This window comes from Syngnathus floridae, chromosome 16, assembly GCF_059516105.1.
Source record: "Syngnathus floridae isolate MCC-2025c chromosome 16, RoL_Sflo_1.0, whole genome shotgun sequence".
Taxonomy (NCBI): domain Eukaryota; kingdom Metazoa; phylum Chordata; class Actinopteri; order Syngnathiformes; family Syngnathidae; genus Syngnathus; species Syngnathus floridae.
Genome location: NC_142428.1, coordinates 6,094,473 through 6,112,767, shown reverse-complemented (window position 1 = coordinate 6,112,767; position 18,295 = coordinate 6,094,473). Strand labels below are relative to the sequence as shown.

The following is an 18,295-nucleotide window of genomic DNA, read 5'->3' as shown; positions in this document are numbered from 1 at the left end:
AGCCATCTTGCGTGGCTACATTTTAATATATAGCCTTTAATAAGCCAAGTGCAGGTGCCCTATCGTACAGGTGCACATATCCATCTGAAACAGAGAACATAAAGCAGATGAACAGAGCCATGCATTCATTTACGCAGATGCAATCTGCATTCATTATCAAGAGCGGCAAGTTCTATTTTAGAAAGGCGTGAAATTGATTCACCTTTTAATTTAGGGCTGCAAGGACGCTTAAAAATGGATTTTGTTTTTAAGCAGCAAATATGACGAACACCTATTGGTCTTAAAAAATATTTGCTCGTACTTTAAATCAAAGCTAAAAAGTATTTCGATATGATGAGAAAAAATGAGCTGGACTTACCTCTCAAGGTGAATAGTTTTAACGTGGCACATTTTTTATTATTTATTTTCACACTTAACCTTTTTTTGAATTTCCAGAAGTGGTAGGCACCTGGAGCTCCGATGAATATACATGACAGCAGGGAGAGAAAACCGGGAATGAGATTTAATTTGACACAGTGACCCCCATCTCCACGGGCCCAGGAAGCCAGGGTGAGAAAATAAGGTTGACCCAACGACCCTTGGGCCTGAACCTCTCTGTCACCCACCCTCGCAATTAAATCATCCTCAGAGAGCGAGAGGCGGTTTGGCCAAGGCCTCAGCAAGAAGCCCTCGTAGACTGACAGCTAACTTCCGAGCAAGGCAGGTTGAGTCCAGCGGTGCTAATGCTATTCCGGTATGTCAAATATGTAAACATTCTCTGGCAATATGCTGATGGAGTAATGTGCCGAGGCCCGAATTTGACTACTCTTCTCGTATAGCCTATTTGTCAAATTTGCATAAACCATGTAAGACTCAATTTTGTTAATGTAGGAAAGTGAAGGTGACCTTTTAACCCCACCCTGGTTCCTAATGCAAAAGAGTGTGTCTGTTTTCAAATGTGTCACCTGCCATCACCTTAATAAGTCACAATTGTTTTACATTACACCAAGTTATTTTAATTATATATTTTGAGCAAAGTTGTTGCTTGAGGTCTGTTGTTACTGTGAGCAAGGAATATTTTATAGCACTTTTTACAAATCCAAAAATGTTACATTCACCCTACACACGCTACATCATGGACTGCATGTACTCCAAAAAATACAGTTATTAGACAGACAGATGAGCAGTCAATAAGTTGTCATCGTGTTTCTTTTTGGTTCACCGCTGACTCAAGGAGACAAGGTCCACTTTGCTTTCTGCTCTGCGAAGCGTGTGTGTAGAGCAGTGGATTTCAAAGTGTGGTGTGTGGGCTTTTCTTGGGTCATATGCAAAATAATCATTGAATACGGTTGCAAGCCTGAAGTTGCGTTGAGATGGTTGTATATGAATTCTGTAATGTCCGACGGTCTACGAGTTTCCGATGGTCTACAAATATGACTGCCGGAAGTGTCTGTGAAAAAAATATCGCTATAATTTTTCTTCTTCTGTCTCATTATTTGCCCTGTTTTTTATTTTTTTTAACCCTTTAAATTTTTGGTAGTCTGTGGTCTTACTTTTTTCCCTCCCATTTTGCATGACCAAGCTTTTGACAAAGGGACATAATGATGAACTCTGATCATCAAGAAAATCCTTTTCTTCCATCACTGCCTGTACTAAATGGCCCATTTTTGTGGACCCTTATTTTAGAGTATAATGTAGGTATTGTAATATCTTGTGACACTCGCTATATTTTTGTCATTCTGCTTCATAATACTATTCTATAAAAACACATAATAGACTGTCTCTCCTCTCCTTCCCCCCTCCCTCCCCTATTTCTCAGGCTGCTGAATAGAATGGCCGCTGATGATCGGCACCTACCCTCCAGCTGCGGGTCCTACATTAAAACGGAGCCATCCAGTCCGTCCTCGGTCATTGACACAGTCAGCCACCATAGTCCCAGCGGCAACTCTGACGCTAGCGGTGGCTATGTCAACACCATGAACAGCCACTCCAACGGCCTGGACTCTCCACCTATGTTCACTCCCGGCGGGCTCGGAGCCGGCACCTGCCGCAAGCGCTATGACGACTGCTCCAGCACCATCATGGAGGATTCATCCATAAAGTGCGAATACATGTTGAACTCCCTCCCCAAGAGGCTGTGCCTGGTCTGTGGAGATATAGCTTCGGGGTATCACTATGGTGTGGCCTCTTGTGAGGCCTGCAAAGCCTTTTTTAAAAGGACAATACAAGGTATTTTCCTCCTCGTCCTCATCCGACAATACCTCAAACACTGAATAGATTTTTTTTTCCCCACACCAGAAACACATCTTCAACGCATCTCTGATATTACAACACTGACGTATATTCAATCTCAAAGATTCATAGTGTACACTGTACAAATACACAAATCATCTGTCCGACTCTTCCAACCGCATTCTCCCACTGTTTTCTTTAGGAAAGCTTCGAAGGCTTTGTTATTCCCCTTTGATTGAAATTAGATTCAAAAGTGTGGCATTTTTACAAATTTTCACAGATGCTAGTCGTAGTTTGCAATTCTTTGCTTGCAAGTTATGCATCGTAAGGGCGTGTTGGGAAAACGAAGCTTCAAATTTGCTTCGTGAACCAGTTGTATTTTTTTTTACTCCTCTAGATGACACTGTTTAAAGAAAAGGGTTTGAAAAATGCCTCATCGGTGTGTGGTATGTCGAACACATCTAGACACAACAACTGGTTCATTAACGAAACGTCATTTTCCCACCACTAATAAAGGGCTCTTGATTACACAGGAAATATTGGTAAGCATGATTAAAAAAAACAGGAACAAGCCCATCTACACGTCTAAATCCATTTGTCGTCGAAAACTAAATGAAATACGTAAAGCCGAAATTGAAGATTGTTCATATTTGAGGTAAACGACAAATGTTCACCCGCATAGAACAACGTGCATTCCGAGTACACCGCCTGTCTTGATGGGAGCTGTTGGTTTTCGACCTTGCATCCCTATCAGCTTTAGACAGTCTATGTACCTTTTTCAGACAAACAAAAGCATTAGGCCAAATCCGCATGTTTACCATTGCTGCCATCAGCAATCCCGTCTATTGACAAAAGATGAACATTTTCTCCCAAGTATCACAATGGAACAGAAAAGAGGCATCAAAGAAGAAGATGTCTTAAGTGAAGCACAGGCCCAAACAATTAAGAGGAAGGTACATGGAGAAAGAAATTGAAAGCTCCGTAGCCCCCACCCACCCCCCCTGACTCCCCCACTTTGCATTGTCGATTTGAAATCCCTCTCTTTCCCTTCTTGGAGGGCTGCCTGTAATGGAGCTAATCTGCCGTCGTTTGTCCGAGCCACAGGAGTTTTGTCAATAACAATCAGCGTTTGGAAAGTGTAATTAAGGCCGAGGCTTTTCATTAGGAAGAAGGGAGGGGGCCGTCTCCAGGGACGGGCATGCCAATTAGAAACTCAGGCACGCGTCGCCGGGTAATTTCAGGGAGAGGAGGGGAAGAAAACCCTGGACTTCTTTAGATTGAAGAGGGACTCTGCTGCTCCTTTCACATGAGAGGAGGAGAGGCTTAATGGCATAATAATCAGACAGGGGTCCCGGGCAGAGAATACTGGGACGTTTTTGGGGGGGAGGTGAAAGCACACCAAAATGATAATAGAAACACATGCCGTTTAGGTGAAGCAACATGGAAACAGTAAATAGCAGGATGTCGAAAGAACGGGGAGGTGAGGTTGATGAGAACTGATTAATTAAAGGAATAACGAGGCAGTCAAGGTTAGAGTGTGAGACGTTCTTTGCTAATGAGAAGAAAACAAAGACTCTCCTTTCTAGCTCTTTATCACATTGCTCTGTAGCACTTAGGGCAAATAGCATGATAAATTGGTGGTAACTACCATCCTGATGGGTTTTTTTTATACTCACCTTGGACTCTGTTCATTTGCTGACCTTCCTATTAAAAAAACATCCTCAGAATTTATCTGGTTGGAAAGATGCAAATATAAATTTGGTACTTTATGTCGGCACACACACTCACCATCTTAAGATTTAGTTAATTTTTTTTCTTTAGTCATTTTAAGTGGCACTGTAAGAGAGATATTTATTGAACCATATTATTGTAGTTTGTCATTAGACATATAGTGGTATACTACATCATGTAAGGTGTTCATTGTTTGTTGACTAATTTACATATTCAATTAATGTAACACGATTATGTCAATATTGAGTATTTACTTCAATTCTTGTATTGGATCTTGTCTGATTTTACAGATGTCCAAAATGCTCTTAATTTAAATTTTTTCATGTATTAATTTTGTAATTATTTAACTTCATTATTATTTATTATTATTATTTAACTCCTTATCATACCTTTTTAGCATCGCTGTCACTCTGCCATCCACCCAAATAGGCCTCTTAAAGTCATCTCTTGATAAAGATATATTAGTCAAGGCCAGACCCAAATTTATATCAACCCAAATCCCCATCCATCTCAGAAGTCCCTCTGTTCTGTGGGCTCTTCTAATCACACGCCCCATGGCTGCACTTCACATGCCCCACCAATCAAAAGCATACCTTTTGAACTATGTTTTCTTCCCATTTTCATTCCAAGTGTAAAACTGGTTGAAAACTAACTGAACTCAGTGACCCTCCTTTATCTGAGCTATAATAGACCTTGACAGTAAGCCTGTAAAAGTCAGTTTAGATTTTGATGAGAAATACTTGCCATTTTACTGTAATTTACTTACAAGACCTGACTTCCCCCTCTGTGTCCTGGCATGGGTCCTGAAAAGCCATAAAATAGATTGAGAGATACTTATCAAGAGAAGAAAAAGGGAAATCTTTTTCATCTCCCCTCACTCTGCGATGATATTGGTCTCTGAGCAAAGAATTGCATCAATGCTCCATTTCAATTGGTGAAATTCAAATATGTCATGTCGTGTGTTGAATTGCTACTCAGGATGGACATGTGACTCATTAGACTCAAAACGTAGCAATTAATCAACTGATCTTTTTGAAATATTATTTCCTTCGGATGAGGGAATCTTTCTCCAATTGTTCTGACCACCTGCTGTGATCTCGCTGTTGTCGTGAGCAGAATAATTCTGACCAATCACCAAACAAGGCACGATTGAACGGCTGTGCAATGCGCAGGATTCGGATTATTATTTTAATTATTATTATGTATTATCTTTTTTATTTCTTATTTATTTATTTCCTGTGCATTGAAAACAAAGGGAGGAGGGTGTTATTGCCAACAACCTCTCAAACTATCCACTCTTTGTCCCTTTTGACAGAATATCAGATGCACAAGATAGAACAAGCTGAGGCACAAGCTGAGTGCATGCTTTCTTTCCTTTCTAAAGAGTCTGATATCAAAGCACAGTAGCTCTTTTAGGAAACCACCAGTTGAAGTTTGCATTCGTTCACTCAAACCCCGACAAAAGGAAGGAGTAGTATGAGGGGAAAAAACAAAAACAGAACGCTAAAATGCCCTCAGGGACACGCAGGGTCAATTGGCTGCATTTCCATGATGATGACATGAAATGAATATGAAAATACGGTCTCGGTCTTGGCCGCTTTAGCTGCCAAATAAACACAATCATGGCGTTCACATTTTGTTACTAATCGGAGGACCTTACTGCATCCTCAAGTAATTGTATTTATTTAATTTTAAACAAAATAACCCTGGCTTTTAAATGTTTCAATGCTTCAGTAATAGACAGTATACATAATTAGAATTGACAGATTAGCTGATTAATTATGATAAAAATACACACATACACACACACATGCAGGCACGCACGCACACTCACACACAAAATTGGATCCTGCACTGGGCAGCACTGATTGCCTCCTCCCGGCATGTGTGAAAATGAAAAGGATGATTATGGTCTGGTTCTGCTATGACAACAGAGAAAACACAGTGAGGAAAGACAATCAGAGCTCATCAGCCGTTTGCCTCACACCTTTATTTACCCGCAATTCCAAAGAGATGAGTAGAATTAGCATAATGATTTCTTACCCCGATATAAAGAGGAATTTCTAATTATTTATAACATCTTGGGACCCTAGACTTGATCTGTCTAATAATGTTAACATAATTGCATAAGTTGTCAAAGGGTGTTGGAGGGCCAGTAGAGGAACGCCAGTGGAATATTACACAGCTTGTGGGTGGCTAATGTGGGAAGTGCTCATTGTTAAATTTTCCCTGTGAAAAATAAGAAGGAAAATATATTATAGTTCATATATTGCATTTTCAACCTATCCGTGCTGTATTATTTACATATGATATATTTCTTATATTATTTATATATATGTATTGACGTGAATAAGAGTAATTCCATCCATCCATCCATCCATCCATTTTCTGAACCGCTTAGTCCCCACGGGGGTCGCGGGCGTGCTGGAGCCTATCCCAGCCATCAACGGGCAGTAGGCGGGGGACACCCTGAACCGGTTGCCAGCCAATTGCAGGGCACACAGAGACAAACAACCATCCGCACTCGCACTCACACCTAGGGACAATTTGGAGTGCTCAATCGGCCTACCAAGCATGTTTTGGGGATGTGGGAGGAAACCGGAGTGCCCGGAGAAAACCCATGCGGGCCCGGGGAGAACATGCAAACTCCACACAGGGAGGGCCGGAGGTGGAATCGAACCCGCACCCTCCTAACTGTGAGGCGGACGTGCTACCCAGTGCGTCACCGAGCCGCCTAAGAGTAATTCCATCCTGTAAAAAAAAAAATAATCGTGTAAATCTTGTTCATTTGCTACTCTATAACTTCATGGAAAACTTGTTTGAGCAATGTCAAAACCTCCAAAAATGAAAGCCCAGCGAAAATGAAATGACGGGATTTATAATACACTGAACCCTTTTATTGAAAATCCTTGAATTTAGTAAAATATAGGGAACCAGACAGGATGTCCTGCTGTCCATGTTAGAACTGAGTACAACTATTTTCTTTCTTTTTATTTTTTTTTATTATGGAGCAGTGAAACTCCTTTGAAAAGCACCATCCTGGAATCATATGCTAAAAGTGAATAATGTATAAGGCATCTTGCCTGTCCAGTATATAAATCATCAACAATAGCAATTGTAGTAAGAACAGGTTTGGCTCTCCAGGAGTATTATGTAAATTGGTCAGGGGCAGCATGTTTTGGTTCATCTAGCCTGCTATTGAAGCAGCGGTAGGCTCCTCTGAGCACGGGGGGGACATGGCCTGCACCTGGGGCCTGCATAGAATTAACAAGACCTATTTAGTGTTGGAGGAGTGAGGACCACTGTGGGTTTATCTGCCACTCTGATATGAGCGATTTTCTCCTTTGTGTCCCAGCAGGATTTTTTTTTTTTTTTTACTGGACTACACCAGAGCCAGTTATGCATAAAAAAATCGCCAAAGATTTAAATGCACTTAAAATAATATGAAAATGCCTTTTATGCTTCATTCAAAATCCGCTCTCACTCGATTAATTAATCTTATTTATTCTTTTTCATAGGCAACATTGAATACAGCTGTCCTGCCACAAATGAGTGCGAGATCACAAAACGGAGACGCAAATCATGTCAGGCTTGTCGCTTCATGAAATGCCTCAAAGTGGGGATGCTGAAAGAAGGTAAGAAGAGTAAGAGCATTTTTTTCTTCTTGCACACATACATACTGTATAAAGACAATTTGTATGATGGGAACAATTTGTAGCCCTAAACACTTGGTGTAAAAACACAAATACAAACCGGTTGGTGGCCGAGACTGCCGCTGAACCCACACAGCAGTAAATAATAGTCTAGTTATGCGCAAAAAAAATGCTGAATTGCATTATTTCACCATTTGAGTAAAAGAAATGTAACAGTATTCCGCCTGTAAAATGCACTCACACGGCACAGTGTCAGCTGTCCCCGGCATATTGATCCCTTAAATGTTTTGGGAACATCTCAGGTCTCTTCCTGTGGATGCCTCCTGAGAATTCCCTGAGAATTAAACATGTTTTGGATGGAATGGTCCTGCTGGGTTTGTCCCTCTCCCTAATCTCTAGAAACCCCCATGAGACTCCAAATTGAGGCATTCTGTCAGAGCAGGTGATGTGCTCTTTCTGTGTTGCTCTTTTTATTGCTTGGCTGCTCTTTACAAAAATATTTATAACCAATCAATATAGAAAATATATAATGGGTAGCTTTGGATTGAATGAGCCAATGTTGTGTTTTTTCAATTCTATTGTCGGAGCAACGGTTTAAAAACCCCTCATGTTTTTTGTTTTTTTTCTGGAATGCTCATGAGTAAATAGTTCACGAAACTCTTTAGAGTAAGATTGTCCCTCATGGTTATTCAGTAGGTTAAATAGTCTGCCAGACAGAGGCCCTAACAGATACAATTCTGCATAAAATGGCCTACTTTTACGTTCTCTGGCAAACTCGCTCTGTATATATTCTGACATTATTCCTCCCATTATTCACCGAAGAGAGGGATTTATAGATGCATATATATCCAAGCGCCACCTGAAGCCAGAGTCGTAACCTATATGGATCTCTGCACAGAAACCGAATCCCCTGGACTGCATGCGGCCAGATAAAGCCTTAGTGCCAGAAAGACAGAGTAATCGCATTACTATCTGATGAAAAATTTATGCCAATATATCATCTAGGAGACTACAAAAATATGTAGTCATGGCTAGAGATGAATGACCCGTGTCAGGTCAGAGTAAAAAGAGTGTAAAACTCAAATATGCAGACCTTGGCTTCGCCCGAGGTTCTCCCGGCAAACTTCGATGCATCGGGCACAATCCGAGAATTAGAATAACACATTTAGATCTGTCATCGTACCGTAACGATTATTGTCGCAGATCTGGTTGCACGGTGAAAAGCATTATATCACTGCCATCTTTAGCAAAGAGATGCCACATCAATTTTACACGCTTAAAAGTGTCAGAGAAACGAAATGGAAATAGAGACACACGCTCAGTTGCCTAGTGTAAGTAAGCTCAATGAAGCCTTCAGCTCAACGCCGTACTCCGGCCCGAGTGTGGAAACGGCTACCACTCATGTGACCGTGGTTGCCACTTACTTTCATTACGGCAGAAAGGTCACATTGTGTGCCAATGGAAAATCACCTAAGTATAACTTTACAAAGATGTCACACTGCCCCATGACTGTCGACGATGATACACAATAAAACGATAAAAATTAGTCAAAGTTTGTTCTCACAATTCAAGGAACAGTACTCCTATTCGAATACAATTTCCGGCTTCTCTACGGAAGACAGTTTTCAGCAATTTGATTTACTGAGACCTGCTCAGAGCCTGTGTTGGGTGGCTGTACTTTGGCTCTCACTGTATAAAAGAGGAAGTGATCAATAGAAGAATCAAATGTCAGAGGCAACAGGTTTTTCCTCTGATCAATGAAAACGGGTCAGAGCTTAGAGCAAGGGAGAAGACAAGATACTATTGAGAGATTATATTGACATCGTTCAGTGACAGTTGCTCTTTGCACCAACTTCCTCTCCCTCTTGCTTACTCACAAATACCGATACGTACTCGGGTAGAATGTTGTCAAGATACTAAAAAAATCGTCTTAGATAGTATGCCTGTAGATAGTCCCTCAATCTTGGCACTGAAACGATAAATAAATGTCAACAAGAAGAACAAAGGATTTTGTTAGAGAAGCAGAAATATTCTAAAATTTTCCCAATCCCTAAACGTGACCTGTGAGTCAATAAAAATATTTAAAGTACATACAATAATTGTCCCTAATTGATATAAATTTGACCTAGATTTATATTTTCAAATGTTTAATGCTCTTGACACAATTGAGTGCACGGTAGTTGAGTAGTTCATCAGCTGCATAAATGAAAAATATGAGAGGCAGTAACAATAATTTGGCAAGTTTTAGTTATTAATGCACTGACTTATTAATGCACAATAATTCAATTTTACTGCTGTTGCATTAATGCAATGTGTGTTAAGTACCAGTCGGTAATTTCAGTCAGCGGTAGGGCCAGCGATGTCAGCTCACCCGGGAGCGTCTAGCGAACCTGTAAATGGACTACGTGACAAGGGTGTCAGCGTGGCAGCCCCTCGGGTCTGAATATGCGGACGGGTCAGTGTGCTTCCTTCTCTCATCACCGCGCGTGATTGAAAATGTTGCAACACTCAAACGAGCATGCCACGCTGGCATGGGGGGCCCCTTGGAAATAGTGCTGACGGCAGTTTAGCGGGGCGGCTTCCTTGAAAGGCGAGGTTCACCGTGCCTTGCCATGTGGCCTTCTGATTTTCCCAGCGAAAATAGCGTCTGCCTAAGCCCCCCTTGGCATTGCCAACCATCCCAGACATCCTGACACTTTCCCCAGGGAGAGAGACACAGAACAGGTGAGGGACTCTAAATAAGAGCCCCTATCACGGCCGTCCACGCAAAGTGAGTGAAGACAGGCTCTTTTGTAGGAGTGTGCTTGGAAGGGGATTATTATTGTTTTTGGAGAGAAAGAGGAGCCGCAGGTCAGCTGGCCTCAGCCCCCACCCTAAGGCCCGTGCTAATCCGTGCACAAATGCCAGCCGCCTTGGCCAAAAGCCCTCTCCCCCAGCTCCCCGCTTTGAAGAGATGATACCCGGCGCTCAACCTCTGCTAGCCTCGCCGCGCTGTGTGGCGGCCCATAAAAGAGTGAGATGACTTTAGATGAGGTGGCAGTTAAATCTCTTCGCACATTTATAACACACCTACTGTTTACTATGGAGAGAGTCAGACCACTTACAGCTGAGGGCCACCGAGGGGACATGCGAAACGCACAAAGGCCCCTATAATGTCCTGTTCATAGTGCCTGGCAGTGAGAGTGAATGGATCTGCTCTAGCCGCTTTTAATGGCTCCTCTCGTCTCCGGGGCCCCGTCTCTGACCCTCTTGGACAGTAAAATGAGGCGGGATCGTGCCAAGTTTTAATTCCTGTCAGCATCTGTTAATTATGACCAGGGCTGTTCTAATTAAAAGAGGCACCTAACTTCAAATGCCGGCGTTACAGCGGACACGTGACTCGACTTGGTCGGAAGGATCATAGAGAACGGGAGCGCGGCCACCTGGCAGCGGTCGAGTTCATCGGGTGAGCCGCAAGAAACTGTAGAAAGTGGTGACATCACGTTGGACCATGAGAGGAATTTTCCATGGCTGCGGCGTTGGCTGTAATAAACAGCGGCGAGCGGCGTGATATTTTTTTAATGATTCCAAGGACAGCTGCTTAAAAGAAAACTGTTTTTTTTTTTTTTTTTCTTGACTTGAGTGACGTTAAAAGAAAACTGTCATGTAAAGTGCAGGTGTAGTTGCCATCAGATTATTCCCTGTGTCTTGCTGGGAAGGATGAGTCTCTGCTGGGAATTGGGGGTAATTAGGTTAGTGGGTTGTCAGTGTCAGGAAATTGAAAGACAATCCTAATCAGATTTGTGTTCCTAGGGAATCAAATAATTTATATAAGTGGAAGAAATCTCTATTTTACAGTCTGATGATAATACACTTTACAACCCCACCTCGTGTGGCAATATAAGATAAGTGCAGGAAATCAAGAATATCTTTTGCATAAATTCACCCTTGAATTCCTTTTTGGTAAATGGCACTTTTGTTTGACATCATCTGATGTTCTCATTTCGTGACCGCCAATCGGCGTGCATGGGACACATCCAAACTCATCCTCTCCAAGAGCATTTGCTGATGGCCAAATTGTATTAGGCTCATTTGCAGTGGCCACACAATGCCCAGGTTTGACACTGTCCTCCCTGTTATAAAGTGATGAAATCATCAAGGAAGTGCTCTGGCTCGCGGGTGTTGTTCGCTCCGAGGACGTAGCGGGCTGACAAATTAACTCTTCCCCCCCGCCGCACGCATTTCATTGAGCCTCTTCTCATCCACCCTTTAGTATTAAATTTGTTTGGAGGTTGCTTTATGCAGACGAGGTAAATTGAAGGGATTTTCCTTCTTGACAGGATTAAGATATCAGCCATGTTTAGGCTGGATGGACGCAGTGACAGCCTGCTACAAATATAGGCATAACCGTTTGCATATATTTGCATTGAATAAGTGAATACCTGCCTGGTCATATCAAATAAATAGAACGGCCTAGATTAAGTAGTATGTTAACTATGGAGAAAATGAATAGAACAGAAAAGACATCCAAATAGAAACATTCTTATCAAATAATGAGATAATAAATAACTTATGTTATGATGAGGCCGGCTTGACATTTACAGTATCGGTGTGGAACCCGGACCCCTAGGTGTGGTTGGGGATGATAAGGCTCTCTTGCTGCTCCTCTGAAAGAGGGGTGAAATAAGGGTCTTTTATGAGGAAGCAATACCTAGTTATCTATGTGGAGTATGACAGCGGATGTTTTGTTCGCCGTGTGCGACGGGGGCGGTGGGGTAAGGGGGGGGCAGCGTATTTACTCGTTGGCTGCTCACGTTTCTTTTACTGGATCTTAAGGACCACACACACCAGAGATCTCACTCATGCACAAACTAGGAAAGAGCCAATTAGTATGCAGTCTGCTTCACCCAAAAGCTAAATAATTAGAGGACCAGTCTGTGAGATCATTGACCCCGCGTTAAATATTCATATGTTTAGACCTGCTCTGGGCTCAGCTGTATCACAGTAGACCAGCCAGGCATGGACCACATATGGGAAGATAGCCTCTTCTTTGACATATCTACACACATACTGACATGCATGCACACTTTTATTCAGAAGCTATCACTCCCTTTACACCTACATGTAAATATTTTTCAAATTAACCATATTTTTACATTTTATATATTTTTTATATATATTTTTTAACAATATATATTGTATATTTTTTAACTAAATTTTCCGCAAATATTATTATTAAATAGTGTATATTTTTTAAATATTTTTTTAGCAAACTTTTCCACAAATGAGCTTGATATTGATTGTCTCTCTTGTGCGGCCTTCTCAATTTCTCCTCCATAGGGGTTCGTCTGGACCGAGTTCGAGGGGGCAGACAGAAGTACAAGAGGAGGTTGGACACTGAAAACAACCCCTACCTTGGTTTGGCGCTCCCCCCTCCTACCAAGAAGCCTCGTGAGTACTGCCCCGTCACTAGCCCATTGTCTCCCATCTCCGTCGCCCCTCCTCTGCCAGGCAAGCAATCAGGTAAAGGTTGAGCAAACTTTGGAGATGAATAACATTACCTCCCTCTTTCTTATGTTTGGAACTCCAGGACAATAGTGTTCCATATTTGCACACATACATCTCTTATATCGCAATTTTTTTTTCATTGGCCTCCATACAAAATCTACCCCAAGTTGCTCATGGAGATTTTTTTTTTTAGATAACACGTTAAACATCTATTTTGCTTTGTCTGCCCTCCTTTTCTCCTCTACCCTCAGTCACAAAGATAGTATCTCACCTTTTGGTGGCAGAGCCAGAGAAGATCTACGCCATGCCTGACCCCACCATGCCGGAGAGTGACATAAAAGCTCTTACCACACTCTGCGACCTGGCTGACCGCGAGCTGGTTGTTATCATCGGCTGGGCCAAGCACATCCCAGGTATAATCCTTTTGTTTTTTTTGTTTTTTTACACTCTGCCTTATTTTTCCTATTCTCTTCCTCTCCGTTTTATACGTTATTTATATAACACTCGCACCGATAATTAATGGAAGAATCTCACGACGCCGCAGGGCGTGTGGCACAGAGGGGGGTGTGAAATGGACATAGTTGTGCAAGAAACAAATCGATAGAGTGCATCTAAAATCCCGACACTGAATGGAGAGGGGAACACACTGACCTGCTGCCAATGCGTGCTGTAACCACAAGGGAGATGTAGAGTAAAGTTGGGGTCTTGCCCACTCAAACAACACATCATATCACATGCGGACACACACATATGCACACGCGCGTTCGGCCCGAGCACACACGCTTGTTGAATTATTGATGGCTATAATCGTGTTTCCTCCTTGCCCCATAGACATTCTGATAGACGAGGTGTTAGGTTATACGAGGCTGTTGAATTAAGGACACGACTCGCCTCACGTCAGCAGAGATTTTGCTTCCTGTGAGAGTTTTGCTCTGATTTTTGTCATACCACACATTGTTTAGCCCCTCGCTTTTGCCACCAAGGCAGATTCACCTTGATCTTGAGCTTGACCCTCATAACTCTATGACATCACAGAGGGGGGGACAAAATGAATGTAGGCCTTTCTGCCACTTCCGTATCCACTTTTTAGTAGCACAACAAACAAGCACAGCACTGGCACGTACGCAAACACCATTGTGCATTATGACAAATCGGGCCAAGGGATAATTTTTCAAATCCAGTTCATTCATTTTCATCAAGTCAGCCTTGGCAGGTCCGTTTTGTGCTGAAAAGGTCTTTGAGTACTTCTCAGAAGGTTGGGTATTAATCAGGTACAGATCTGATAGTAAGGAGATTAACCATGGATATGCCCGCGGCCTCTGGCTTTAGCCATAGCCCGTTATGCATCTGAACTGTTTGGATAACTCACCATGCACCGTGCACGCTCAGCACACTGAGAGTTTAACCAAGAAGCTTACTCAGGGCTAGACCCCAGGTGACCTGGTAACACACTGTCCAATCCCCAAATATTTCCCAGGCTCAATCATGCATCATATGCTCATTTCTGGACTGTGCTGCATAGACTCTAGCCTGATCAGTTCTGTTTAGAAAATAATATTCCCAGCGATGACTTTAATCTGACGTTCCTTTTTGTGTTCAATTTTTTCCTCGAACCCAGAGAAGCAACATTCCTATATTGTATGTAGGTTTAAACCAGGATTTTATGTGACGGTGTTGATTAAAAGAGTGTTCTGATAATCAGATTATACAAACACATATTGCGTATTGCATTGATGCATAATGTTAATGGGATTTGTGTCATTCCAAATGCGGCGGTAATGATCATTTAACCCAAAACCTAAGGCAGTAAGCCAGAGTGTCTTCTGCTAAACAATGTGCAGTACCTGCAGTAGGACACTTAAGTAGATTACGCTCATTCATTTTCAAATACCTCGCTCGCTTCTATTTGTTTTTATATCAGCAGCTGTCATTATTTACACACAAATTGGCAAAGTAAAGACGACCGGTAGCTGAGTGTTTCGTCTGCCACGTTGCTGGCGTCTATATTAGCACAGTGGGTGTCCTCTGGCTATGAAATAGCAGCATAATTGAGTTGTACATGGCTGAACCTGATCAGAGACGGTTCAGTGGTTTTGCCACTCCATGCTCTAACTCTCCATGCACCAAAGCAACCTCAGGGTAGCGTACCATGCGTTTGCAGTGAGCTGCAGTCTGCTCCGGGACCAAAAAAAAAAAAAAAAAGAAAGGGGGCAGGGGGTGGTGATTGCATTCTGATAGATTTCTGAGGCCGTAGGCAATGGAATTAAAAAGATTAACAGTTCATTAGGAACTAGACCACATTGATTAGAGGAGTGACAGATAGGACAATATCTAAAGTCCAAATGTAACAATTTAAAATCATGAACAGTTACTTTCTACTGCGTGCAATATTCTTATTTTGTTTTAATACAAAGGTCAACATGCATTAGAAAAGCTAATTTCCGTCAACTAAACACAAAACAACCCAATATTAAAGCAGGCTGTTATCAACTAGCACGTCACCATTCGGTGTGTATTTGATTAACCGATAATCACTTTGGATATTCTCGTCACCGCTCCAAATAGAAACTCACAGTCGAGTCGAACCCGGCTGTTGCCTAAGGGTGACAAGGTCATTAATAGCCGTGTTTGGGGGATGCAGACAGATGGCTACTTGCTTCTAAAAGGTGCTAACAATCTTTGACATGCATAGCAGTCCACCCATCTTGTTCCCTTGCATCCTATAAAGGTGCATTTGGCTTTGTGCAAGTGGTAGCTACTCAATATCTTGGCAGCCACAGTGCAGTTTTAACTACCTTGACATTGCTGTCTTCTTCAGGAGTGACGGTAGCCGAGTGTGACCCCTGACCCCCCTCCCTGAATTCCTTCCCACCCACAGTGGGAATGTCATGTGCTCATATGTAAAAGCCGCTATGCATGCAACATATACAGGAGGGGCTTGTTGTTTGGTGTTTGCCGACTCCCAACCCAGCTTCCGCGGCAGGAGTGTTTTCAGCTGGGAATTCTCGGAAGGCTAAAGGGCCAAGCAAACATTGACACTCGCCTGCAGCCGCTGCCTTGCTCCGACACAATAAAATTTATTTTTGCTCTGGTGTATGACCCAGACAGTATACATTGACACATCAGGCTGATATTATCTTGCAAAATATTTTCCTCCTCATATTTAATCACGTTAGTGGTGGAATTACACAAAATTAGAATGTCTTGTTTACTTTCGCCCTCCTCTGTTCAATGTTAGCTAATCAGCTCTTCGTTAGACTGACCCGCATCTGGTATGTTAGTTAACATGTAGACATGTCATGTTATAAGTTGTCGTGTTAAACACATGATAAACACCAATCCCACCCTTCTCCCCTACAAGGCCTTTGTTTTCTCTTTGCCATTAAATTGCGAAATCTACTTACTGAGTTGCCAGCCTGATCCCACTCAAGCTTTGTAATCTCCTTGTAATAGAGTGTGAATACCGGCCAGCAATAAATCAGCACCTCATCAGTGCACTTTATTAAATATAGACATCAACAGACAGCTCTTAGTATATTCAATTTACTCTCCGACGTAGGCTTCAACACAGGGAGATAAAGATAGATTGAGCAATCGAGTGCAAGCTGAGGCCTGAACCTGAACGGGAAAAGCTACAGGATATTGAGAGGGGACGCAGTATATCAGGGACGGGCAGACAGTCAGGAGGCTCCAGCGCCAAGATGGGGAGGTTTGCTAGGTGGGATGGGGAAGGGGTTTGTATGTCGGTTTCTGTGACGTACAAAAAGGTGTGCTCCCCCATTTCGATGACAGCTGAACTGGACGCCTATAAAGTCTTTGTTTCAACCTCATAGTTGAAAATCAAAACTTGACTGCTTTACCTCAAATAGTGGCTTCCGCTCTAATAATCATGTGGCCCAATTCCATCATTCACTTGAACAAATATGGTAGTTGTGAAAAATCCCTTTTTCACATTCATACATGGTTTGCAAAATCATGCGGTAAATGTAACAATCAGACAAAGACAACTAAAAATAAAATGCTGTTTTTAAATTGATTTTATTTATTAAAGAAAAAGCATGTGACAAAATGTATATGATGAAAAAAATGATGATACTAATAATAATACATTCACTGCATACTCTTGAAATATTTTTGAATGAAACACAATGACATCCACCACACATAGAGATTTTAAATTTTCAAAATTGCGTCACACCACCTGCGCCACAACTTAGACCTGGTTTCAGTGGGTCTCATGTTTAGTCTACTTTTAGCCACCAAATTGTCAGGTGCGCCAGGGACGTGTAAAAAATGAACGCCCCGGCATGTTGCTACACGATATGCCGAAATTCCCAAGCACACTAAACGAGGCTTGCAGCAACTAATTACTAAGAAACTATTTTAACTCAATTGTGACAATCCCTTTTCTATCTAATTTGAAAGAGCCTTAAGATGAACCGTAACAAATTTCCTTGGTTGGTTATTAATTTTAAAGAAAGTAGAAAGCTAACTCTTAAAAAAAAAAAAATTAAATCTGAAAAGAAAGCATGACACAATTTCAATATAATTAGATCCAACGTGATTTAAGCTTTACTGTCTAGGGAACGCTTGTTGAACATTTACGCGTGTGGACTCTTGGTGAAATTATTTCTGTCAACCACCACATTTTATTATCCCCATTGCTATTGATCCAGATGTTGCCATGTTAATTCCAGAAGAATCACAGTCCACACACTGGAATTAGTTCAACATCTCCTGCCGCACTCTGGCAAGATCAGAGCGTTCTGTACAAATCAGAGATGTGTGTATTGTATTTTAAGTGTCATCTTAAATGGCAAGCTTTGATATTAACTAAGCCTCTCTCGCAGCATGATCCCTCTGCTCAGTTTGAGGATATAGTGGTAGAGAAAAAAAAAAGATGTGCAGAACCTCTGGGGCCCAGTTAGAGGCGGTTTAACTCCAATTGGAACCCAGAGAGCACTTGCCTTGGCTGAGGTGAGATTGCTGCTGGGCACAAGTCTTCAGGGCCTGCTTGTCCTTCTGATAGCTGGCTATGATAGATCAGCCTCTGTCCAGCCAGGATGACTGTCTATCTCTCGTTTGCTCCCCCCCCCCCCACTGCACTCTGGTCCCCTTTCACTTTATGCTCTCGCTCTTTTTCCTTCGTTCTTATCTGCCTCCTCTCTGCCCTGTATCTTCTCCTTTCTTTTTATCCTCCACTTCACTCCCTT

General features: G+C 42.1%; 2 protein-coding genes across 7 annotated transcripts in view; one reads left to right on the top strand and one right to left on the bottom strand.

Moving 5' to 3' along the window:
* esrrb (estrogen-related receptor beta) overlaps positions 1-18,295 on the top strand; it is a 44,888-nt gene that overhangs the window by 15,980 nt on the left and 10,613 nt on the right. For 3 of the 6 annotated variants that reach the window (XM_088401267.1, XM_088401263.1, XM_088401264.1), the window contains 4 exons: positions 1,799-2,208; positions 7,461-7,586; positions 12,915-13,097; positions 13,334-13,495. In XM_088401267.1, the coding sequence (XP_088257393.1) occupies positions 1,812-2,208; positions 7,461-7,586; positions 12,915-13,097; positions 13,334-13,495 (868 nt within the window). In that variant the 5' untranslated portion in view covers positions 1,799-1,811. The remainder of the gene's footprint in view (positions 1-1,798; positions 2,209-7,460; positions 7,587-12,914; positions 13,098-13,333; positions 13,496-18,295) is intronic. The other 3 variants (XM_088401266.1, XM_088401268.1, XM_088401265.1) reach the window with 2 other exon arrangements.
* The window catches only part of LOC148385313 (CD209 antigen-like protein C), a 198,751-nt gene that overhangs the window by 170,506 nt on the left and 9,950 nt on the right, over positions 1-18,295 (bottom strand). The gene's annotated exons all lie outside the window — the stretch shown is intronic.